Source organism: Cyprinus carpio, chromosome B4 (genome assembly GCF_018340385.1).
Source record: "Cyprinus carpio isolate SPL01 chromosome B4, ASM1834038v1, whole genome shotgun sequence".
Classification (NCBI taxonomy): Eukaryota; Metazoa; Chordata; class Actinopteri; order Cypriniformes; family Cyprinidae; genus Cyprinus; species Cyprinus carpio.
In genome coordinates, this window is record NC_056600.1 from 5,303,863 (window position 1) to 5,331,362 (window position 27,500).

The 27,500-nt window shown below is 34.1% G+C and overlaps 1 protein-coding gene across 1 annotated transcript in view; it reads right to left on the minus strand.

Moving 5' to 3' along the window:
* dock4b (dedicator of cytokinesis 4b) overlaps window positions 1-27,500 on the minus strand; it is a 100,393-nt gene that overhangs the window by 44,742 nt on the left and 28,151 nt on the right. The window contains 12 exon segments of the mRNA XM_042722751.1: window positions 2,860-3,043; window positions 5,964-6,052; window positions 7,350-7,482; window positions 7,635-7,695; window positions 7,778-7,859; window positions 11,702-11,853; window positions 14,679-14,763; window positions 15,740-15,888; window positions 16,155-16,251; window positions 17,407-17,462; window positions 17,660-17,700; window positions 20,536-20,619. Coding sequence (XP_042578685.1) covers window positions 2,860-3,043; window positions 5,964-6,052; window positions 7,350-7,482; window positions 7,635-7,695; window positions 7,778-7,859; window positions 11,702-11,853; window positions 14,679-14,763; window positions 15,740-15,888; window positions 16,155-16,251; window positions 17,407-17,462; window positions 17,660-17,700; window positions 20,536-20,619 — 1,213 coding nt within the window.

Below are 27,500 nucleotides of genomic sequence, written 5' to 3' on the forward strand. Positions count from 1 at the left end.
AACATTTGAAATATATAAGTCTGTGTGTAATGAATGAATATAATATACAAGTTTCACTTTTTGAATGGAATTAGTTAAATAAATCAAATTTTTGATGATATTCTAATTATATGACCAGCACCTGTATGATATATATATATATTATGTGTGTGTGTGTGTGTGTGTGTGTGTGTGTGTGTGTGTGTGTGTGTGTGTGTGTGTGTGTGTGTGTGTGTATATATATATATATATATATATATATATATATATATATATATATTATAATATATATAGTAACACAGTATATATATATAGTATATAGCTCTATATACTATAGATCTATATAGGTCAAGTGACAAGGCAGCTTTCACTTTGAAAAGACGTGCTAGCTCAGAGGAGTTTCATCAAAGCTGACTAAAAGTGATCGAGGATGGAAAAAATTTCAAAAAACTTGATGAACCTGTGATAATAAAAGCTGGTTTTATATATATATATATATATATATATATATATATATATATATATATATATATATATATATATATATATATATAATATATATATAAAACACAAACACATTTTGCCCAGTCTTACTATTTAGTTTCTACTCTAGAGTAACTACGGGTACAATGCTTTGATCAGTGACTCTGAAGGACTTAAATCGCCTTCAAATGGGATCGAACTGCTTGCAATCCAGAACCCTTATCAAGATTTGCACCAAGAGTGCATTTTCAGCATGGATTTTCAATGTTAAAATAAAACCATAAGTCCCAATGAATGCCTTCACGCAGACAGTGAAAAAAAATCTAAAGACTTTTTACCATGTAGATTGATTTTTATGCTGTTTGCTCAGCAGAAAAACCCACAGACCAATAAGACTCAAGCTTTATCTCATATTTCTGAGAGTCGAATTGATTCTGGAATGAAAAGGCACTTCACATCGATTGAACAGAAACGCAAAAACACATCTCTCCTCAACAAGCTGCGTGATTTGAAAATGTTGCAGGTTTAATACCATACACTTCAGGTGTAGCACCATGAGCTAATGTTAAGACATGGAAAGTTTTATCACGATTATGACAGAGGAGCACAAACACAAAGTTCATCTCTCCCAAATGTCCTCAGCAGGTGCATACTGTGACACGGATAAGGCCACTAACAAATGAACACATTATCTATCACACAGGAAGTGTATTTACATGCTCACACCTTGCAATACTTCATGGTCCACCGTGCATCGACACCCTCACCTCAACAGCTCTGCATGCACATTTTCACATTGGTGCAAATGCAAATGTTATGGCAAAAAGTAGGTAATGAACATTCATATCGAGGAAACAAGCACAGGTCTATTTCCTGACACTAAAGATATATGTAGATGCATGCACAGTTGCATGCTTTGTCCCATGCACCATGGTTTTAAAATGCACTGTGAGCTGCGGGTCACGTCTTTAAAGCATGCAAACGAAGGGGACAAAGAACCGAGCAGAGGAAGTGTGGGTTCCTGTATGTGTGTAATGCATTTAAGTGAGTGCAGTCCTATTTCAAGACCCAAATTCAAACCAGTAGTCATGCCAACTAATGCCCAAATAACGGTTGCTGTAGCAACAATCAGAAAAAAATCAAAGTGAGTTTCCTGGAAGATGGAAACTAGACTATATATGTACACACTGAGAAAGAAGAGAAGATCAGCCTATAGCAAAGAACTAATAATAAACCGGGCAGCCATAAGGCAGGGTTACTGCCAGCGACAGCACATTCATCCAGGAGGCAGCAGACAGGCTGCTTGTGCAACCAAAACATCTGGGTCAGTAATGGAAAGACCGAAGGAGAAAATAGTCTCAGACGCACACAGACTGCCTGATGAATGCCGCACACAAAAATGGTGAGAGCTTCTTGCACTTGCAAGTTAGAGTCTGGTTGGCTTTGTGGAATTTATGAGAGTCAAGGTAAACTGAATTTTATCAGTCTGATGGGAAAGAAGATCAAAGTAGAGTGAGGCTAAATTATATAACATCAAAATAAACTCCAAAAAAAAAAAAAACTCTAAAATCGAAATAAATATCTAATTCATTTTCATATTTTCCCGTAGTTTTGTTAGTTTGGAGAAACTTTCTACAGTCTACAATTAGAAATTTATGGAGGAGGTGATTTGTTACCAATTATTTTAAGTCATTTTAAATGGTAAAGATTCAAATTAAATTTTTATATGCATTTTGTGCACTGCTGATGTTTAACATCGATAACTTGCCGAAACACTACTCATTTATTAATTTATTTAGTGGACCAGACTTTATGCTGATAGTCTAATGTATACATAAGTCATATTAGAGAGAATGTAATCTCAGCTTAATATGTCATTTTCTTTCTTAAAGTTACACTACCATTCAAAAGTCAGTAAAATTTTATTTACAAAAAATAATAATAACAGTTTATTCAGCAAGGATGCATTGAATTGATCAAAAGTGACTTTTATAATGTAACAAAATGTTTCTATTTTAAATAAATGCTGTTCTTTTAAGCTTTGTATTTGTCAAAGAATAATAAAAATTGATCAATATTTCCAAAAATATGAAGCAGCACAACTGTTTTCAGCACTGATGATAATATAATAAAACGGTACTTTAACACTAAATCAGCAAATTAGAATGATTTCTGGAGGATCATGTGACTCTGAAAACTGGAGTAATAATGCTGGAAATTCAGCTTTGATCACAGAAATAAATTACATCTTCAAATACATTCAAACAGAAAACAAGCATTTAAAATTGTAATAATATTTCACATTATTATTGTTTTTACTGTATCAAATCAATGCAGCCTTGGTGAGCATAAAGGAGATTTCTTTTAAAAACATTTAAAAACTTCCCAACCCCACGCATTTGAATGGTTATGTATATAAGCATACAAGCAAAAAATCAAGTGTTGATTTTTTCACCTGGCATGATGACATCAGAGAAGCCTAGTTTTTTGGTAATGGACACTCCTCTGGTGAAGAGCACCATGTATTCTCTCCGCAGCTGCTCGATGTCGCCATGCAGCAACTGAAGCGCCACCGCCAGACCTGGATTGAACACACACATCCAAAGTCATATTAATTTTGAAACAAACACAGCATAATATGGGCTAATTACAGATGATTATTCACAGCTTTCTTGAATCAATCACTTAATGAATGGACCTTTACCCAACAGACCGACACTGAGAAAACTTTGCACCTGCACATGATGAATATTCACAGGTATTCAATGGGGAGCACATGAATATTCATTAGAAAGCTCTGAATATAATAATCCTCCCACACTCGACTCACTTATTTTGAGAGGTTGTGATAAATGCCAATTTTGCCTAACTGTATTCTGTCCAGAAGAGTTTTGGCAGTGTTTCTGGTTAATATCTGAGTGGTTTGCATTTGGATAAACTGTGCTTCTTTTGTGACAATAGTAATGAATATTCACATGTTATGATGTGAAAGTGATGTGATGAACCGAAAAACACATTATCAGCCCAGAACTGCCTCTTGTCAAATTTCTAATCACATGAAAATGAATGAGATGATCCATGCCAAGTACCGTCTGCAACTTTACATAAAATCATCTCCTTTCAGAGTTATTATAAAACCATAAAACATGGATAAAAACATCCACTAAAACTATTGAAAGTATTTTATTTACTTGAAATTAAAATAAACATTAAAAGAAATAAAATTATTTAAAAATTGAATTAAATCATTTAAATTCAACATTTTCTTTCAATTTAAAAGTGAAAAAAATTTTTTTTTAAAATAGGAATAAAAACTATTTCCGGCTATATTTAACCTGTTTTCCAATGTTTTCCTTGTTTTCTGAGCAGTCAGGTCTGAGTTTTGCAGAGATTTGGAAAACTAGGTGGCTTAGGATGAAAAAACAATCCAACAGGCCATCGGTACATGACAGTAAAAAAAAGCAAACATGCATCAGGGTCTGTGCTCCTGCAGCTCCTAATGATGTTCAGAAGCAGCGCCGAGGTTGATCATAAACCTCATCTGGCACATACTCAGTGGCAATGGCTTTATGCTGTATAATCGCTGTTTGATGGCACAGGGTCAGAGAAGTATTATTGGAGAATTATTCAATTACTGAGCTCGCACAACGTCTTCATTAATCACACAGACAGATTCAGAGTGTGCACTTGGGAACTGAGCCAATCTAAACCTACCTAAATAGAAATGTTATGTTACTAATGTGTATTTTCTTCTCAGCAATTAGAAGACAATGGTTAATAAAATGTTCTATCCAAATGATTTGAATGCATAATGGATAAGATATTTAAGTCACTATATAAGTAAGATGCATTTATGAATATCAAGGTTGAGTATAAAATCAAAGCAATTTTAAATAAAAAAAAAGTAAATAAAATAAATTAAATTAAATTAAATTGTGAAATCCTTTAGTATTGTCTCCAATTAAGGCAATATTTTTTATTAAAAATGTTAATAAAATAAAATTAGCATTAAATAAACTAAATAAATTATAAATTACAAATCAAATTAAAATTTAAAGCCCTTTAGGATTGGCTCCAATTAAGGCAACATTTGAAATAAAAATTAAATTAAATTAAATCAAATTAAATTAAATTAAAATGCCATGCCCTTTCAGATTGGCTCCAATTAAGAAAACATTTTAAATAAAAAATAATAAAAAAATAAAAACAACAAATAAAATAAAAAAAAAAATTTAATTCAATTTAATTTTAATTAAATAATTTAATGCAATTCAATTAAAATTAAAATAACTCAAAACAAACAAAATTTCGAAAAATTAAATTGGCTCTAAATGAACAAAATTTCGATTTATTGGCTCTAAATTAACAAAATTTAGATTTTTTTGACAAGTACTATACATATTCAGTGCTCTCTAATGTAACACTGCTCTATAATTACAGCCCAAGTAATTAATTTGTTTTCAGCCCATTATCATAATCATTATCATAATGTTTAATAAGGTCCTGATAAAGCTGTTTCTTTGTTCTGCTCAGCGTAACTGATGTGGTAGAGATTAATCTAATAGAAATGTCACAGCTGATGAGTGTGTATCATAGTAAGGATGTGATCTCATTTCCACCGCATGAGCAGGCGTTTAACAAACCTGCATTGAATAATTTCATACATCAGCAGAAATCATATCTTCGTTCATTTGGATAAAATCTGAAATTTAGCAAAATGCATCTTTTGTGAGCGTTACTGCTCACTGTTTGCTGAATAAATGACTATGAGTCAGTCATAATTAATGAATTCCCTGCTTTGGTGATGTGATTATTCAACAACGGATGTGGAGGGGCTGCATACAATTACCAGATCTTCACTGAAAATGCAGAAAACGCAAAAAAAGCTGCAAATCTACCATCTGGATGCTTGTGCTTCTTTATGTGCATATCTTTTTTTCCCTGACGGAATGAAATGTATTACCATGTGTAGCTGTTTGGATAAGCCACCCTGAGGGTCTTTTCATGCTTCTTCAGATCTAAAATTATTAACTTCGAGTCATCATGCAAATGAGGTTTCTGGGAGAGCCGAGCATCTTTATAGCACCGCCAGACACCACTGCTGGCGAACCGCGTACACAAGCATTATGATGAAAACGGGGGTATTTAATTTAAGGGGAAATACACTTTATAACATAATACAATACAATGTTAATTATAGTCCACTTATAATGTTTATCAAAGTTTCATGCACCTAAAACATCTTAATTGGGGTTTTCGTGACCATTTTCCAGCCTCTCTCTGACCTTTACAACAAAAAATAACCTCTTTTCATGTAACCAAGTCACTGGACATTAAAAAAAAAAAACGCTGATATGTAAACGTGGGCAGACCCATTTATGAAAACTGTTTTCAGTAATTGAAAAAATGGGGGAAAACTGTTTTCAGTAATTGAATGTAAACGTGGGCAGACCCATTTATGAAAACTGTTTTCAGTAATTGACTTGTGACAGCTTCGTTACCCGTGTTGGATCCTGAGAGGTTGTATCTAGAGTTGACTTTCTTAATAATGTTCTCGTGGATTTGACTCCAGTCGCTCTCTGTGTTGCAGCTGCAGAAAAACAAGGACAATCAGAGCACTGGATTCAATCACAGAGACACACAGATATAAAGAACAGCAATCATATTAATAGCCTGAAGGACTGGCCACGAGCCAGCTGATAATGTGTGAGTGAACCAAAGATCTAGAGCCAAACACATCTGTCTGCTGTCCGGTGCAAAGTAGGCCACAATATTACAGATTGTTGAGACAAATTTTCATTTGTATTTCAGGTACCAATTCTTTAGATTACAACCATTATACTTTATTATTGCATAGAAAAATCTGCAATAATGCAGAAAACATCTTCAATTTTGATTGTGGAATAGAGAAAATAAGCTATAAAAATAAGGACAAAGACAACTTTGTTTTTCTTAAGCAAAGTTATTAGCTAGTGACATTTGCTACCCAAAACAAAATACAACAAACCTTAAAAAATAAAATAAAAAATAATTTCAATTAAATCAAACAAAAATCATCTAAGACTATTTTCATGGTAATCAAATCTGGTTTTAAAAAAGATAAAAATAATTTTCGTCATTTAAAATGACAAATTTTATATATAAAGAGTGTCTACTCAAGATAAAAAATAAATACATAAAGATTAAAAAAAGTTTTCCTGTTGACAAACTACTAAATAAATTCTTCAGAAAGCTTTCTGAATAACACTTTTGGCTGATTATCTTTATTAAATTAAAAAAATAGAATTCACTAGAATTCTAATTTTTAGAATTTTAGAATTATAATATTTATATTTTCTAATAATTTAATATATTTATATATTATAAATATATTTATATAAAATAATAATTTAATAATTTTTATAATAATATTTTTTTTCTTTATAAACATCAGTTTATTGATTTATTTATTTGTGTGTGTTTTATGCCATGTTATCATCAAATACTGTTTTCATGGCACAAACTGTGTTAAACCTTTTACAAAAGATTAAAAAAAGTAGCCATATTTAAAAGGAGATACATTTTATGTATAAAGAAAAATGCACATACAATTTTCTATATCCAAACCCTCATGTTAATAATTTACTTAACAAATCCTTATGCATTCTGAATAAAATCACTGGCTGACTGTTTGAAATGAAATCATCACAATTTTTAAATTCCCTTATATTTATAGAAGAAGATTATTGAACATGACGTTGACTAGGCAACCTCATCCAATCTGACCAATCAGGGGAAAGAGTAAGTCTGATGCCAGGAAGTCAGACTTGGTTAGTCCTGAGGTTTTATGCAGTTTGTTTGTTTGTTTGTTTGTGTGTGTGTGTGTGGGGGGGGGGGGGGTCACTTACGCATAGACCTTCAGCAGGTGGTCATCTTTGGAGTCAGCAGTGAGAAGATCAGCGATGCTGGCCACAGCACAGCCGAATGGACGTCTGTACTGCACATTACACGTGTTCTTCTTCTCTCCTGCACCCATCCTCCCTACACACACACACACACACACACACACACACACACACACACACACACACACACACACACACACACACACACACAAAACAATCAGTGCTCATCACACGCCTGCAGGCTCTTTGGCATCAGTAATTATTCAGTGGAGAAATATCGGCTTTTACCAATCCTAATGATGTGTACCACAATATACACGTCTTTCCTCAGGTCACCGCTGCCCAGATCCTGAATAAAACATCAGCCACAGTTAATCAGCACAGATTACTCTGCATGATAACTCTGCCACTGATTTCATCTCAACACTCACCACAAAAAGTGTGCATTGTCTTTCAGTCTTCTCAGGGAACTTGGGCAGACCGTTTTTATTGAGTTTAACAAAGAACCTTTCACTGTAAAACAAAGAGAGAGAACAAGAGAAATGCTTTCAGTTTATACAATGAGTTTATTCTGCTGTTTAAAAACACAGAGCTCTCAAGCAATTGCATTTTTAAAGTCTGTGAGAACAAAATACTGCATTTATAATTTTTGGCACAGCAAACACAATGCTGTTAAATTCACTTTGCCTAATAAAATATTTACCGAACAAAATCTCATAAATAAAACGGGTTATCATAGCAGATCATAACTGTCAAGAAACTAAGAATTTGTTAAGTAAAGCATGCTATTAAAACAAACAAGTGACAAACCATGAAATGAAATGAAATGAAATATTTTAGAACATTAACGCAATGAAGTTTTTTGCACTGGAGTAATACTTTGTTTGTTTGTTTTTTTATATGCACTACTACCATGTTTCTGGACATGTACAACAGTAATATGTTTTTTGGTAATGTACTTTGTTATTACCAGGGTTTTGGACATGTAAAAAATGAAATATAAATTTGGGACAATAATCATAGTATAGTACCATGGTCATAATATGTATATTGGATATATATTATGGTATAATCATGTTTTGTAAAACAAAAACAAAGTACAAGTCAAATGAATTCACAATCAAATCATCAAATAAAACACACACACACACCCACACAAAACAAAAAAAACCACTAAAATAAAATGAGCTGTCAATACAAGAGAATAACGGGACAGACACTCATGTCCTTTACCCATCAAACTCACAATCCAGTTACATGACTTTCACAGCTCCATGATAAAAAGACGAGCAGCCTTATAAATAAATCCCAACAGAACAATAGCTGGCAATAGAAATCGAACAAAACTTTTGAGTCCGGTCCGCTCAGGAATACACACACATTCATGCACAGACTTGTATTAAACAGTCCCTTCACACAAACACCATGTAATTAACTGTGCATTGTTGTGATCCCAGCGTCCCATCACCAAAGGCAGGAGCACAAAGGCTGTTTTGGCCTTTGACACGCAGCTGCAGGGCTGCAATGGCTTTCTGAAGAGGCGTCTGTGGACACTGGGATATTGCTATCGGCAGAAATCACGCCAACATTTCCATAACACACAGACGGGCGGCTTTCTTTCTCTCTCATCCCAGAATTTGATATTTCCTCCCTTGATGCCAGGGATTGTAACACAACAAGTTCAAATGGGACTCGGTACGAGCCCCCGTCTCCCTCCGGATAAATCTGGATAAATCGACATGGCCGGAAAAGTGATCCCTGTATGTCTAAGTGGATATTTTAACCGTGCCACAAAACTCTCCCGTGGGAACAGTGGGGGAGCCGTTACCCAGACGGCTGTCAGTCAGCACTTTGTAAACATCCTGTGGCAGAAATGAAATGAAACACAGATAGACGCTTTCACACACACTGACACAAGGGGCTTTTGGTCGCAGCACTCAGACTGTCTAAAGAAAAATGAATACAAACAGCATCCTTGGCTTTTTGTAACAGCACTTGCTGTCCGTGCACTGCTAGACGAAATGGGTATAACTGGTAACATGAGCTGCCTAACACCAGGACTGATACTGAATCACTCCAGCCGAAGAAATTCTGCAGGATCAGTACATTACATTACATTACATTACATTACATTACATTACATAATAAAATAAAATAAAATAAAATAAAATAAAATAAAATAAAATAAAATAAAATAAAATAAAATAAAATAAAATAAAATAAAATAAAAAATAAAATAAAATAAAATAAAATAAAATAAAATAAAATAAAATAAATAGAATTCAACTTTTAGTTTGTGAATTAGAAAACATGAGATACATAAAAACATAATTTTTAATTATAAATAATTATAAAGAATAAAAATAAACAAGTATATAAAATAATACATGAATATAATATAATACAAATATACTTTAAGAAATTATAATTAAAATTAAATAAAAATAAATGAAATAAAAATAAAATAAAAAAATATCTTTAGTTTGTAAATTGGAAACCCTTTTTGTTTATTTTTTAGAAACGCATTATAAATAATAATAAAATTGTACATAGAAATAACAAATGAATATATTATGATGCAAATATACTTTATAAGAAATTATAATAAAATAAAAATAAAATGTATTATAAAAAAAATCATAAATAATTATTAATAATAATAAAATAGTATATAAAAATCAAAAAAGAATATTATATGATACAAATATACTTTATTAGAAATTATTATTATAAAATAGAAAACTGCATATAATAAATTAACATAATAATACATTTATATAACATTATGATTTTCATAAAAAAAGGTAGAATAAAATACAAACTACTAACCTAAAAGTAATAATTTAAGAGAGTTAATTTAGCAAGATGCTTAATTACAGATGAGTAAAAATAAAAATTAAATAAGTTAAAAATAAACAAAAGTAATACTAGTATGCAACAACATGGTATCTCCAAATATTAATGTTAAATGCACAAATGTAGATGTTCATTCCATACTCAGAAGTACGTACTATTGTCAGTAATGTGCAGTATTGTCTGTAACAGCACATTAAATGCATTTAGTGTAAAATATTCAAATTGGGATGCGGCCCTAGTGATTTTGGGGAATCTGGGCAGCAGTGTGATTAAATCCACAGGAGTTGTCAGGATGGACATTGAGCAGATTTGAAGCCGCAGGCAAGTCTGGCAGAGGCTGACAAAACAGGGGCCTCCATTCCATATAGAAACAAAAAAGATGAATAATTAACTGGAAACCAGCCAACTAAGCAGGTAGGGAGATCGGTGATGGATCAGAGCCACATTAATATTCTCCTTCAAGACTACAGACAGGAACTGAGGGAAAAAAACTCAGTCAATGAACAGAGGGACAGAGAGAAAACACTGAGACAATCTGACAAACGCCAGCGAGCAGCTGCTATGATGGTTACAGTCTGTAATTAACCATTAGATGAGATAAACAGGTACACACACACACAACCGTCTGTAGGCTCTCACAGCCTCCACTGCAGGTGTGTTTCCCTGATGAAAACTGTTTATTTGTTTTTCATCTGTCTGGCAGCGGCCAGGAACAAACACAGGAGGAAGTACACGTAATGAGGTTATGATTGACGAGCACATCCTGGATACAAATAGGATATTTTTCCATAAAAGGAATACTTTTTATTACAATAACGCTATGAAAACTTGTTTAGGCCACGGGATTAAAAATAAATAAATAAATAAACCGTAACTGCAAGTTTTTATCTCACAATTTAGTTTACAGAATTCGGAAATGTGAGATATAAATGCAGAATTGCGAGATACAAAGAAACAAAATCCAAACTGTGAGATATAATATTACAACTGCAGGAAAAAAGTCAGAATTGTGAGATAAAAAGTCGCAATTACCTTTTTAATTTTTTATTATATGGTGGGAAGAGAAATATAAATTGCAAGACGTAAACTCATAATTCTAAGAAATAAGTCAGAATTTCATAAAATAAAATTTGAATTTTAAAAGCATATCTTGCAATTCTATTTTTTTCTCAGAATTGTTAAATAAAAAACTCACAAACTCACTTTTGTAAGAAAAATTCAGAAGTAGTGTCTCAATTACCTTTTTATTTGTATTTTTTTTTATTCTGTAGCAGAAACAGGCTTCCATTAAACTGCTGTTCTTTTGAACTTTCTATTCATTAAAGAATACTTTTACTGCATTTTTGATCAAATAAATGCAAACCTGATGAGAATAAGAGTTGTCTTTCAAAAACATTTAAAAACTTACTGACCCCAAACTTTTGAACAGTTGTGTATGAGTGTAAATTGACATTTGAATACATTTATAAGCATGTAAAAATTACTGGTTAAATGCACACCTGAGCGGTTTGTTCTCTCGACTATCGTAGATGAAGAAGAAGACTTCCAGCTCTTCACCCAGGTTTGAGCTCATCAGACTCTTCAGATGGACAAACAGGTGATGTGTGCTGACAGGAGTCGGAGTTTCCTTCTTTCTGTGCCGATTCTCCATCTATGCATCCAAACACATACAGATCATTACAGGTGATGCATCCATTTTTCAACAAAGCAAGACATAAAAGTGACCCAGTAACACAATGCATGTAAAGATCTAACTTAGCATTGTGTTTCTCTTTTTCAACACCAAGAAAAGCAGAAAAAGCTGTGCTTAACGTCTTCAGAAACGCACTGAATATTCCATTGAATTCCAGCGGCTCCATGTTCACAGCACGACTCCTTTACAGCCAGCCAAATCTAATTTGTTTCAGTTAATATGCTCCTTTCTTCGCAATGACACCACGGAGTGCAATGTCAAATTCACATGCACATCACTGCACGCATGCTTATTTTAAGTGCACATTCACACCGTTGTTGTGTAACAAGCACACTTCTCACATGGGAGCATCATCTACTGGATGTGTAGATTCATTGAACCGCACCACATTCTGATCACACATCTCTGTGTGAGGACAGTGAGGTGTGAACAGGCGTGATGTGAAATATAAAAAGGTCAACAGGCAGTGCATATGCTCTGTCTGTGTGTATTCATGAAGACCACAGAGACAAACACTAATGAACACTTTCATTTATTATCATACTTATTATGATAAAGTTATTATGATAGCAACTAATTAAAAAAAAAAAAAAATGGCATGTGGCCTTTAAGTATTTCGCAGATAATTAGCATTGGAAGTTTTGCAAGCAATTATTGAAGTAAACAGACAGTCATTAGGATTAATGTGTCCCAAGATATGTTAAAAACAGTATGTCAGTGGTGTGCTGATTGTGCTGGGGTTAATATTACCCACAACCCCAGCAAAACAGAAAAGGAGGAATTTGTAATGAAATGTCTCCAATTATAGAAAAAGCTATATTAATAGTTTTTAAATGCATGAACATAATGTTATAAATAATAAATAACAATAATAATAAATAATAACATATTAAAATAATGCATTTAATAAAATGCTAACACATGTAAAATAATTAGGGTAAGTAAAAGGGTAAATAATTAAATTGCATCCAAAATAAAATAAATGCATGAACATAATAATGCAATAATTAATGTAATAAATTATAGTGTATTATAAGGTAATGCATTTAATGAGACACTAACGTCATGTAAAATTATTATGGTATGTAAAAAGGTAAATAATTAAATTGCATCCAAAATAAAATAAAATAAAATATTCTACTTTATGTAATAAAATATTTTTACTGTTACAATTATGAAATAATTATTTTAAGTAGTAATAATAATAATAGTACTGTAATAGTATTATACATAATATAACTTATAATTATGAAAAAATATATTCAAATAATTATAATACTTTACAAAATGATACAATAATTAATAAACAATATGTATGTATGTATGTATGTATGTATGTATGTATGTATATATATATATATATATATATATATATATATATATATATATAATGAATTTAAAACAAATGTTTACATTTACATGTATAATAAAGGGTAAATACTTTAAGTGCATCCTCAAATTATATTTTAACTTACTGTAAGGTGTTGTATGAGTAAAAACAAAGGTATTGAAGCACATTAATAAAAGTTGAAAAAATAAATCAGTCAAAGAGAGCAGTAGTTCCTCCTTTGCGAGAAATGACGTTAACAGAAGCTCAAATTACAGAGTTTTAATGGGAATGAATAGGCTAAAAAGATTAAGCACTGGAATTTCAATAAAGACTTTATTCCTTGTTTGGCAGGTCGGGTCAGATCACGGAAGGCTCTGGACTCTAAACCGCTTACTTTCACATCAAGAACTCCAAACAAAGACCACCTGTGCTCTGATAATGTGTGTGTGGGGTAATAATTATCATGAATAATCAACCAAGCCAAACCAAACCAAACCAACAAGAAATCATTCATGATATCTGGTTCTAAAATGGACTAAATCAGAATGATAAATTAAAAATAATATTGGCTGATACAGATTTACTGTGCATTTATAGTTCTTGCCATGTTCTCCCACTCTCAATCTGACAGTTTCTTTCACACACACTCTTTTGGTTGCCGTCTGAATCCTCAGCACTAATTAAAGTGTGTGTGGTGTGACTGTTTGACCTGATTCACTCCCACACTATTCATCACAGCACTCTGGGTATGTGTCACAGGTAACGAGCTCAGTCTAAACACACACCAAACGCCGCTATTCAACCCCAGCTAAACTAGACCATCATAGCACAAAATAACCCAAATAAATCAATAACCACTGCCAAAAACGTCCCTTTTTAGCTTCGACAGTCATTCATCATAAACGCCAGTTCTAAGTTTAAACAAGATTGGTTATAACTTTTGAGTTCAAATGATTTTTTTGGCCGTCAGCAATAAGCAGGTTGCAAACATCCACCTCGCGTTTCATCGCATATGCAGCTGATGGCAAAGAGCGCCACATAAACCACAGAGACATGGTGTGGCAATGGAGTCCGGCTGCCAGTGGAGGGTTATTACATTACATTACACAGTACTGGGACACTTCAGGTCACGTTTAGCCGAGGTAATGCTCCACATAACTCAATTATGTCACAGTGGAGACTCCCCGCTGACAACAACCCTCCGGCCGGCGACCAGACTTCCACATCCATGACGGCTGTTATTTTCTGCAGTGTATCTTGTCTGTGCGGTTCAGAATTACTGTCATTTTTCCCATGGGGCCTGTTACTCGAGCTGATGGGACCACGTGAGGCTTTCATCGCAGGCCTCTTGCGTTTAACAGAATGTGATTAAGTGGCTAAATCGGGGATGAAGTGAAATCTTTGATAGACTGAGGAATGCGGTTGTTGTGGGCAGGCAGGAAAACAGACGTACCAGACGGTACAGCTCGGTGACGCTGATTTCATCCGGGTCCACCATGCTGAACTCCCTCCTGGGTACCAGGTCCAAACCCAGCTGCCTGTGAAAGGTGGAAATAACACAGCATTACTAGTCAGTGTCCAACATGTTTCACCGTATCTTGCAAAAGAAAATGCTGCATATAGTCACACAATCAAAACCAAACAGTAAGTATCTGGTTTTTAATAAACTGTTGTATGACCAAGACCAAGATCCTACTGCTTATGACTGCCGGTTAGGACAAAATCTCATGGAAGAAATTAATCTCACAAACAAAAGTCTGGGACACATTTTAGGCCCCCAAAAAATCATGACATAAAAAAATGAAAAACATTTAGGCCCATATGTCCAGATATTTTACATGAGGGAGTATTTATGTAATTTGCAATATTCTCTGTGGTAATTACTATTACATTATAATCACTGGAATGAATTAATTTACTTCTATTTAAACAAGCATAAAATATATACAGTACAACTGATAACAAATAATACCAAGATATATAAATATTTAACTTTATACACTACTGTTCAACAGTTTGAGGTTAGTATGATTTACTGGTGATTTATATAACAAAAAAACTGTTTTAATCTCTTTTAAACTTTCTATTTATTATAATGTGTTTTAACAAAAATAGTAGCACAACTGTTTACAGCATTGATAATAAGAAGAAATGTGTCTTGAGAACCATATTAGAATCATTTCTGAAGAATCAGGTGACTTTGAAGACTTGAGAAATTTCTGCTTAAAATTCAGTTTTGCATCACAAGAATAAAAGACATTTAAATATGCATTAATAAAGAAAATTAATAATCACAATTTTGATCTTTTTACTGTATTTTAAATCAAATGAATGCAGAATGTTGAATTACGGTAAAAGGAATCTGAATGCAAATACGTTTAACCGTCACAAAAATAAATGCCAAAAAAAAAAAAAAAACTTAATGGTACACTTATGTTTCTTTCATATTTGTGACAGTTGTTTTGTGATTAACCTTGTTGCTTTAATACATCACACAGGTGATACCGTACTCACTCGTTGCCCCAGTCCAGACGTGCCGTGATGTGCTGTTTGACGTCCCGCATGCGGTCATGGGTCAGGTGACCCACCAAAACCTGCCGTCTGAGGTCCAAAATCTCATTCATCACGTGCCACAGTCTGTGAAACAGATCTCCTTCATTTTTCTTTGGGGATAAATAAAAGATGGGAAAGATAAACGTGAAATGTTGACGATACAGTTTTAATAAGGGGTTTATATTGTTGTAGACCTCCTGATGTAAGAATAATTTGACCTGGTGTAAAAATAATTAGAAAACATTCCCCCACCCACAACAACAACTTAAATGCAATACATTAATATATTCCGCCCGACAGCGTCTGTGCACCCAGAGTTCATGAAGCCAGCGTCTGGCTGTGGGCGGACTGCTGTGTTTGCCCAAACAGTATTTACCACAAAGAGCTGCTTCCACATGGCGCCCCAGTCCCTCAGGGTGGACGTCATCTCCGTAATGACAGAGTCTTCGGTCGGCACCACCGTCTCGAACTGCCTGTGAGTCAAATGTGGGCGGTACACAGCGCAACAGATATGAGATACACCTCATCTGCTTCTGCCACAGATGCTGTACTGTTCGTTAATCAAAGGAGAAAGCAGATGTACAGTGGAGCGCTGGCACTTTCCTTCTGTTCTCCGTCGATACATTCATTTAGCATTATGTTCAGGCAGCGAAGTCTCACAACAGATGTTTGTGCACCAACAACATGTCATAATATGGTTTCAGAAAATCCAGAACACCAATTATATTGCATGTATGCAGAATATGGAAGAAGCTAAAACAATTACATGGCCAGATACAGTATGTATGAAATACGGCTGGGCGATTTTTGTTTTAATCAATTAAGTCAAATGTATTGATTTGCCACAATTTTAGTTATTTTTTAACCTCATAATGCATTCAATATCTGTATATGATTTTTAAATTCTGGCTCATTTGGTTACTTTGTAAAAAATTAAATAAACTAAATAGTTTTCAACTTAAACCATATTGTATGTGATCAGCAACTTTTAATGAGTGAATATGAAAAAAAAAGTTAACAATTTATAAAAGTTTTATTATTACCATGATTTTACTGCATTTACCCATTTGTGATTAATTAATAAATTTAGAAATGAATATAGCATCAGTTTGTTTTGTTTTTTCATGTGTAATATATCACATATGTATATGTATGTGTGTGTGTGTGTGTGTGTGTGTGTGTGTGTGTGTGTGTGTGTGTGTGTGTGTGTGTGTGTGTGCGTGTGTGTGTGTGTGTGTGTGACCCTGGTCCACAAAACCAGCCAAAAGGGTCAATTTTTTTTTTAAATTTTAATAAATCAAAAAACAAACCTTTTTCATTTTTCTTATTGAAAAATCCAAATCAAATTAGACGGTTAATGGTATATGGAGTGATTTTTTCTTGCAGACTGCAAGCTACAGGTTAAACTATAGGCTGTACTGCAGTAACAATAGTGAACAGATGTGTAAAATGTGCATGTTTGCACTTTACAAAGAGATGCCAGATATCAGTGATTACACAAATATTACTAATATCACCGAAACTCCAGTTCAATGTTTCCATGTGGGAGATTTACTACAATAAATACTGAAACAGCATAACGAGCAAGCTAAATGACTTAGTATTTGTTGTTCCTTCCTTAAACTCACCCTTTATTCTTGATATTAGCATTCTTCAGATGGATGTAGCTGCATGGGAAAATGCCCTAATAAGAAAGATAGACAAACAGATAAACAAACCAAAATAAAAAATTAATAAGCCTACTAAGAATCAAGGGAGCAAACAGACAGAAATAAAGCAAGATATTGTCTTTGATCCATGCGTTTTGGCTGACGGTATAGCTGTGATATTTCCGAAACTGAAAACAGCATCCACACAGACACGACAGAGACGGCTGCTTACCTTGGCATTCGGGTTCTTGAGGACAAATCCTCTGTACCAACCTGAAACACGAATCATTTCTGTCACTTTCATCTTTAATATCAGCCAAATGTTTCCTGACTGAGCCTCATCATAAAGGTACTTTTCATAGGATGTTATCGAACAAAACACAGCAAGTAATGTTGGAAATGTCCTTAAATTAGTACAAAAAAGGATAAAACTATGCTTATTTACTTAAAGGGACAGTGTCATCATTTACTCACCCTCAATTTGTTACAAACCTGTATGAGTTTCTTTCTGCTGAACACAAAAAAATTATATCAATAGCAACCATCAATTGTTTAGCCATTGACTTTCACTATGGACAAAACACTATGAAAAACAAACTATACAAGACAAATTCTACCGTCAACTTCAGGGTGAGTAAATGACAGAATTTTCACTTTTGAAAATCCCTTTAAGTACGATAAATCTGACAGAGCTTAGATATGCGAGTCAAGTGAATGAATATTAAAAATGCTTCTTTTTTACTAAAACATATTTAATATCTCAAACATCCAACCACACAGTACTAAATATAGCAATTGCAGCATTTGTTTCACCAAAGATTTAGCATATAAAATACAAATGCTTGTTAAACACGTTTTATCACTTACTGGAGGAACTTAGAGGCATATTTTGATATTTACTCAACTGACACCCACTCTATCAGTTTTATTCTAACACATTGGCCAACTAACCAAACTTAGTCTCGTTTGACACACCACTGAGACTAAGCAATGCTGAGACCAACAAGATACTGTCAACCTCTGGATCACTTTGACTCTGCACTACCACAGATGTGAACATCTCCAGCACTGATAAACAGCCGAGCAGCACACTTTAAAGGTGTGAAAACAGGGGGCCTCTGGACGGTAAATGGTGTAATAATAGCAGCGGAATATAGAAAAAGGACCCTTGATCTGATGATTATCACCTGCAGTCAGTCAGGAACTAATGATTATGTAGTTTCATATCTACTGCTAAGATTTGTGTTCTCCTTCACAACATTTCTAGTGTTCTCCAACCCGAAACCAGCTCTCTTACTCAAAAAAACAGGAAACGTGTGCACCCAGAGAACAAAGGAGTGTGTCTTCAAAGGGTGGAAACAGGAAACGAAGGAGTTGAGTGCGGGTCACAAAAAAGACCGGTTTCAAATCCTCCCGCTTACTTGAAGAATGAGTGGTGGTACAGGTGTCTCTGTGTCAGCAGTTTCTCAAATCAAGCCTACCCTGATGAAAAGACCCTCTCAGATCAGAATGACTTTCCATTTTGACTGGTTATAGCTGGTTTCTTGCTAATACACAAACTCTCTCACATATATACACACTACCATTCAGAAGTTTCAGATCGGTAAGATTTTGAAAATGTTTTTCAAAGAAGTCTCTTCTGCTCATCTAGGCTGCATTTATTTGATCCAAAATACAGAAAAAACAGTAATATTGTGAAACATTTTTACATTTTATTAAATTACGGTTTTCTGTCCTTCAGAAATCATTCTAATATTCAGATTTGCTGCTCAAGAAACATTTGAACTTTAATAACATTGAAATTGAAAGCTTTTGTAACATACGCAACCATTTAAGTATGAATGAATGAATTATTATTATTTATTCATTTTTATTTAGAAAGAAATTAAAGGAATTAATACTTTTATTTAGCAAGGATGCATTAAATTGATAGTATATATATATATATATATATATATATTATATATATAATCTATATATATATACACATACATTTAGATATTTTTTTTTTTTCCTTTTTCATATAATTCATTGAAAGTCAGTAAAGATGTTTTCACTGCAGTGTTATTTTAGTATTTATATATTATAGATTAATATAAATATATATTATAAATAATTGACATTTTTATTGACAAAATAGCTTTTATTTTTAATATTTTCAGCTTTCACTTAAATTTTAGTTTAATTTTTAATAATGGTAGTCATTTCAATTTTGTTTTGTGCTTTTGTCATTTTTTTAATAAAAAAACTAAACTACACAGGATTAATTAATTTTTAGTTTTCAGTCCATTGTTTTTGAGTCATAGAGGTGTCATTCTATTTCATCAGTCATTTTATTTCTAGTTTTAGTGCTCAATTTTAGTGCTTCAACACAGTTTGTCAAAAACATTGCTAATTTTCATTTAGTTTACATTTTTCTGTCTAATATTTATATTTTTATTTCAGCTTTATTTCAATTAACATATGTTTTAAATACATTTAACGTTAACCCTGTTTCATTGTCTGTACTGCTAGTTAGCACATGCCTAATGCAACCTCTTAACTGAAGTGCAATTTGGATGAATAGTGGACGAATCGTTCTAATAATCATTATATTAGTTGTATATCCAAATAATTGTTAGTTGCAGCCCTTCTTGAATGAATGAAGCCGTTCAACCTGCATGGACTTCCTAGTAAAGCTGAATGAAAAAGGAAGTCCTGCTGGTTAAGAAGCCTGGTGGGAACAAAAATGCTCACCACATAAAAAAAAACATACTCTTGACAAAAACCTCTTCTCTTCAAAATACAAAATCCTCAAGACCAATCTGGCAACATTATACTCAAGCAACCCTGCTGACATGAAAAAAACGCCCATACCAGCTTAGGCGGTTTAAATCAGCTGGTGAGCTTAAATGACCAGTTAAAACTATCACTGATTACAAGTTTTCAGCACTTTCATCCTTGTCAAGTTGGTCTACCCACAATAATCAGCTTGTGCTAGTTACAGACCAGCATTGTCCATCTTAACCATTTTGAAAATGAAGCTGGTCCAAACTGGTGTAAACACTAAAATAGGGTTTATACTATTGAAATAAATGTAAAAGTGGGCTGACATCAGTGATGATGTACCTTCACATTTCTCCAGGATCTGCACCGTGTCACCGATCTCCAAAGGCAAGCCATGCTGCACCATTCCTCGAAAACTGGCCAGCACTGCAAAAAAAAATTAAAAATAAAAATAAAATTAATTATCAATAACTCAGGGTTATTCAGTTAAAACTAAAAAAAAATTAATAAATCACATTCTTTACTATAAGGTCTCATTAGTGAATATTAGTTAATGCATTAACTAACGTACTATAAATGAAAATATATTATTACAGCATTTGTTAACCTTTCTTAATGTTATTTAGAAAGTTTAAATGTTTCTATTGTTATTTATTTAGTAAATAAAAATGTTCATTTATGTTCATAGTGCATTACACTGGTGTTGCAAAATGATATTTCTGGTCTATATATGATGCATTTAATCAAGCAAACACAGAAAAAAATACACCATTCCCTTTCAGTCATACACATTTGTGATGCTAAAATTTTATAATGCGAAGACATTTGACCCATGGTAGATGTAAACATCCCAGATTGACCTTTTGGCTGAATTCAAAGAGTGCACAAATGTAAAAGCTGCCGGGTTTACAGTATTGTGGGATCTGAAGTAATTTCAGATCCTCAAAACCTAGTGTGACCTCAACTTAAGCTCATAAGGGCAGGGTTGCCAGATTGCTCTGAAGTTCAACGCCGTGGGAAGATTTAATAAAAGTGACGTGACTCTCTTGCTTAAGCGTTCGACCAAAAGGCTCACCTGAGGAGACTCGCTTTGATGAACACGTACGCTAAGAGATTTGAAGTCAAGACTGCCTGAGCCAAAAAAAGTCAAGGAATATAGAAGAAATTAAAAATAAGCAGACCAAATGATGGGGACTGACATGTGAGAGGAAAAGAAGAAGTGACAAGACTATGAGCATATTAGAAAACGTCAAAAAAAAGAGAGAGAGAAAGAGAGACGCGTCTTGTGTAATCAGCATTCCTCACAAAAACAAACGCCATGAAAGCTCTCATATCTATTATAATGATGTCATCACTGCTCACTCCACTCAGAGGGGATTATGGGATAGGTGTGTTAAATGAGGTTATCTCACCTGCCTGAGATCACAAAGCAGAAATGATTTCTGCAGTGGATTTAATGCTTTTATGGGGCACAGGCCAATCTGGGATACCCACACAGAGGCTCTGACCTAATTGAAAACTTCTGTGTGTGTGTTATAAGAATATAATGATGATAGAGTCCTTATAAGATGCACAGAGCACCCAGAAACTCTGGTACATTCCCAAACAAATGATTCTTAGGATTCAAAGTGCCATCAGTTTTGTCCATGAATGACAGCCAGTAAATACAACCAAAACAAAAACATACAGATGTCCCAAAATATTCCACCAAAACAAAAATTTTGCGACCTCTTCAAACACTACATCGGACGATGTCTACAGTGAAACATTGCGATGGACGATGACATCGACGGGGGGATTGGAGGAGGTGTGCCCGAAGCGTGAATCCTTATAAGGGAAAACAACTAACGATTCCTAACACCGTGTCTACACTGGATGCGAGCGGTGCGGCGTGACAAAATACTAAAATACTATAGAACCACTGATCTATAATAGAGATTCTTTATATATAGATCAGTCAATAGAACTCAGTATAATCAGTGATGCTGTCTACACTGGATGCAGCGTGGCATGACACCACAAATCCCTGACAGTAAACTGCTGCCGCATTCTGTTTATGACCTGCTGACACAAAATTAGACAGACTTTAGCTGATGCGACTCGGCGCCACACGACAAATTTTGCGTCCGGTGTAGACACTGTGTAAAGGTGGTCACACACCGGACGAGAAGCGCTGAGCCGCGTCTAGGACATCTCGAGGTATCGCACACCGGACGCGCACCTTCTATACGCATGAGCTCAATTTCCAGCTTATTTAATATAAAACTATGCAGATGTCGCTCTGTGGCGCGGCAGGAATTTGAACAGCGTCCTGAGTCATAGCTGGGCGCCATGGACAGATGCCGAATGGCACCGCCGGTGTGCATACTAGGCCTGGGACGGTTACCGCATTACCGCAATACCGCGGTCACGTGACGCCTACCGCGGGTCTAAACCTGTAACCATCATCACCGCACACAAAAAAAATAAAAAATCCCAAAAAAAAGCACATTGGCCTGCACATCTGAATGCCTTCGGCAGAAGTCAAATGAGCCATTTTAATCTAGATTAATTCCAAGATTACAGTGAGATTAATCAGATTAAAAAATGTAATCTATGTGCACCCTCTAATAGGCTAATAGCATTCCATTTGTAATTGGACTATTAGGCCTACCTGTGTAATGTCTTGTAGCCTATATAATTGATTTCATTCATTTTACTAAAGCATAAAATACAGGCGATGACTCATGAGAAAGCCACAAAAGCGGACCTCAGTTTTTAAATTGCACGTGCTGCTTATTCTGCTTAACACAATTCTCTCACGTGGTTGCGCAGCCGACCAATTGCGCATTTAAGCTACGATTCCATCGAAACATGGCATGTTATAATATATAAATATGTAGACATATAGGCTAAATTAACATAGAATATTTAAAAATCTATAATATATATAAATATTATTTATATTATATATTTTTACCATATTTATATTAACTTAGCCTATATCTCGTGTGCGCTTTGGGTCTCAGTGTGGTTCAAGTCTATATTTTAACGAATGCTATTTAATTTAACAAAGGGTAACGCTGCTCACAATACCGTCATTGTTTTTTTTTAACTTTTAAATATTATTTATATTTATCTTATTTATAAATAAAAAACAACCACAATATGTGAGCAGCGACACTTTGTTAAATTAAATAGTATTCGTTAAATTATAAGCCTTGACCACACTGAGACCAAAGCGCACACAGATATAGGCTAAATAAATATAAATATGTAAAAATATATAATATAAACAATATTTATATATATTTATAGATTTTTACATATTTATATTAATTTAGCCTATATGTCTACATATTTATATTACTCTATATGCCTTCGTTAAATAGCCTTCATTAACCACTGAGAAAAAAAAGCGCACACATGGCGTACATATCTATATAAATATTCATATAGCTAAACAGTACAAATATGTAATATAAATATAAATCAGATATTAATAAGTAATATATCAAAAAACCCGAATCTGGCTGACTTACTTGGGGAAAAAAAAGAAAAAACATCTACTCCGCCCCCAAGGAGAATTCGTGTGACACAGAGATCAGAAGGTATTTTGCCTGGAGGAAGCCCTGGATTCCCATGGCAGACCCTCTTGTCTGGTGGCGGGACAATAGTGTCCGATTCCTCTGCTTTCCAAAGTAGCCCGAAAATATATGACCATTTGCGCTACAAGCATTCCCTCAGAACGTGTGTTCAGGTGCTGCAGGTAACGTCGTTACGTCTTTCAGGGCCTCCCTCTTAACCTGACAAAGTGAACAATGCTAGTTTTTCTAGCAAAAAATATGAAGGCTGGGATGTAAACCATAGCGCCTTTCGTTTTGCCAGCACTTTTTTTTCAGACATAACTTTCTGTTCTAAATGTTCTTATTCTAAATGTGAAATAATACATGTTAAATAAACGTGTTCCTTATGCTCAATTGCTTAGCCTCTTGTTCTCGCGCGCAAAAGCTCGTTATAGTTTAAGTGATTGTTTGATTTTGACGACGACTGTAGCCTAATCTGAGGTAAAAATATGGAAAATAAACATGCAAATTAATATCTATTACTGATCAATACGATAAATAAAAATGTTGTTTGTTTGTCTTTCTATGATGCTCTATCTTCAGATCTCTCTGTTGTGAATTGCGATCAGATCTGATATCGCCCCCAAAAAAATATGAAAGGCTAGGGTAAACTCGCCTATTATTTTCGTTTTGCAGAATTTTTATTTCAACATCATTCCCTTTCTGTTCTAAATGTTCTGTTCTAAATGTAAAAAAAAAAAGTTGAAATAAACCTGTTCCTTATATTCGTTTGCCTCCCGTGTGTGTGCGAAAGTGAAAGTCCATCGATCATGGTGGTGGGGTGGGGGGGGGTGGGTATTGCGGGTTGCGGTTTACCGCAATACCGCGGGAATTTACTGCTTTTCAACCGCGGTAAGAAAAATTCAATACCGTCCCAGGCCTAGTGCATACACTCGTAGAAAACAACGTGTTCGAATTTTAAAGACGTGGCGCGGCGTGGCACGGCGTGACGTGGCGCTGCGCTTCTCTTCCGGTGTGCGACCCCCTTAATGAGAGATGACTGAGAATGATGGGGAATGATTTGCAGATCCTCAGTACCACTGACAAACATATAATCTTGTAAAATGTGTGGTAAGTACTGCTGCTCCATAGTATAAACAGAGTAGGTGCGATCACGAATCTCGAAAGTGATAGTGAAACTAAAATACGATTGTGCATTAAAAAAGGGGCGGGGCGGGGTGGGGGGGCATCACGATGCCGGCGCAACACGTGATGTCTATCAGCCATCGGCGATGGACGATGGCATCGTCTATCGGCCCAACCCTAACCGATACCAAAAAGAATGACTCCAATGAGTTGTTTCTGTTTAGTCAATCACATTCACAAAGTGTCAGAAGCATAGTCCAAACGATTCCCTGATGAATGACTCCTATGGGTGGATTCTGTTTAGTGAGTCAAAAACAAAGTGCAATCAGTGCAGTACAAGGTGGTTTAGCAAACCGGATCTAATTAAACAATCTAATCAAACACAATATCTAACAGAATAACAATATCAAATGACAACTTCAAGCCATTCTTGAGTTCGGTGCATCTCCTTGAGACACCCATCTGATTACGATCCCATCAACCAACATTTCTGTTCATCCAAAAAGCCTCACAGCCCAAATTGCACGTCCCTGGGTTTCAGATGCAGCTGCATCCTATCTGTGCGATTTGACTTTAAAATTCGCAAGCCAAAATAACAAAGTAGGTCCGATGAATTAATTATACAGGTTTTCGGCAGCAGCACATTAAATTATTCAGTCCTTGACAGAACTCAAATCCTTCCCCGGTAAGTGTACGGCAGCTGTTAACTGAGCCGCAGCATAGCCAAAAGTGTTCAGTGACCGAAAAATACTTTCTCTGGTTTTTAATTACCTGAGCATAGATAAACAGCAAGAAAGAGAGGGAGAAAGACATCCTTACCTCTCTAAAAAGGTGAACTACCAATATAAAAATTCAATGGCAACACACACAAATACACTTTCAAAAGCTCAACCATAGGGAATCAAAAATGTATGTAGACACACTTAAATGTCTGAATGTCAACGCATTACATGATAAACATTTTTGCAGTGAATTTTAACCAGAACAGGTGACTTTTAGTGGATGTGTGATGATTTATTAATCTAAAACTGACAACTGTCACAGCCATATATCAGAGAGCAACCCCATATGTTGCTGACACACTTTAGTAATTAACACAACAGCAATAAAAGCCACAAAAAATAATGACTAATCCCGTATTTATAGTAGAGGGTCTGATTCCCAGACACAGATTAACCCTCAATCTGAACTAAATTACAATCTCATCAGTAATTCTGCAGTGAAAATCCTTTTTAGCACTAGCGTTGCCTGCAGTGATGTGCTTAAAATCCTTTTTTTTTTTTGCACTAGCCCTAATCTGTGTTTGAATAAGACTCTGGCCCGGGAAGAGTCTTACCTGAAATGCTCGAAATCATCTGTAATCATCTCTTTAACCAAATCTCAACTGTAACTCGTTCTAAAAGGATGTTAAGAACGAATCATCATAATGTTAAAAGGGACTTCGATAGGTTGAGCACTACTAATCAGCACGAGGAACTGGAGGGAACGCAAAGCTATCCCACACTTGCAGAACGAACTAGATGAAACAGACCTTGACGCTAACGATGATTCCTCTCTTCACTTGGTTTGATACTAATGTTCATCCGGGGAGGAATAACCAACTACTAGCGCTCCTGGATACTCTAATACTTTGTTAGGAGCATTTGCTTGTAGCAAAGTGAGCGTTCATGGCTCCTGTGCACAAAGATGTCTACACAGTCAGCCACATTTTGGAGACACTCCAGGTGAAGCTTTCTGATGTTGGACGTAACGGAGGGCTTGGGACTTATAGTCCGTTGCATTCGCTAGCTTACTTTAGATTATTGTGTCTCACCTCTCTGCAAGCTGCATGTATTTGTTTTTTTGAGATTTTTTTTTTTTTTTTTACCAAAACAAAATTTTTGCTGTAGTATTTAGCTCATCATGGTGAACTACTCATTGATGTCTCTGGTTTTTGATATTGTGAATCTTACTGGAAAATAGCGTAGTATTCCTCCAAACTGCTACAAAAATAAAATATTGTATTTTTTTAAAAAAAAAAAAATAAAAAAAAAAACAATTTTTTTTAATACTAAAAAATAAATAAAAATGCAATTGAAGTATTTATATAGCTTGGCTTATACAAATAATAATAATAATAATAATAATAATAATTAATAATAATAATAATAATAATAATAATAATATGCATAAACCAAATTATACAAATATTTTAATCTAATTGCCTTAAACTGTAAATTTTATTAATTTTAATTAAAATAATGATAATAATAATAATAATAATAATAATAATATATAATAAATACATTGTATTATTATTATCAAATTACATACATGATATTATAACACATTTCATCACTAAATTATATATTCTACATAGTATTGTAATGCTTATCACTAAATCATATATATCTATATATATATATATATATATATATATATATATATATATATATATATATATAATCTATATATATATTCAAAAAAATGCTTTTATAATTGTATAATTGCTAAATTATATTCTAGTAGAATCAAAAACTAGCCTGAATAAAAGTGAAATACGTCTTGAAGAGTCAAAATCCTCATTTAATACGTAGATGATTATACTTATTTTTACAGAAAAAAATATTTAATTCA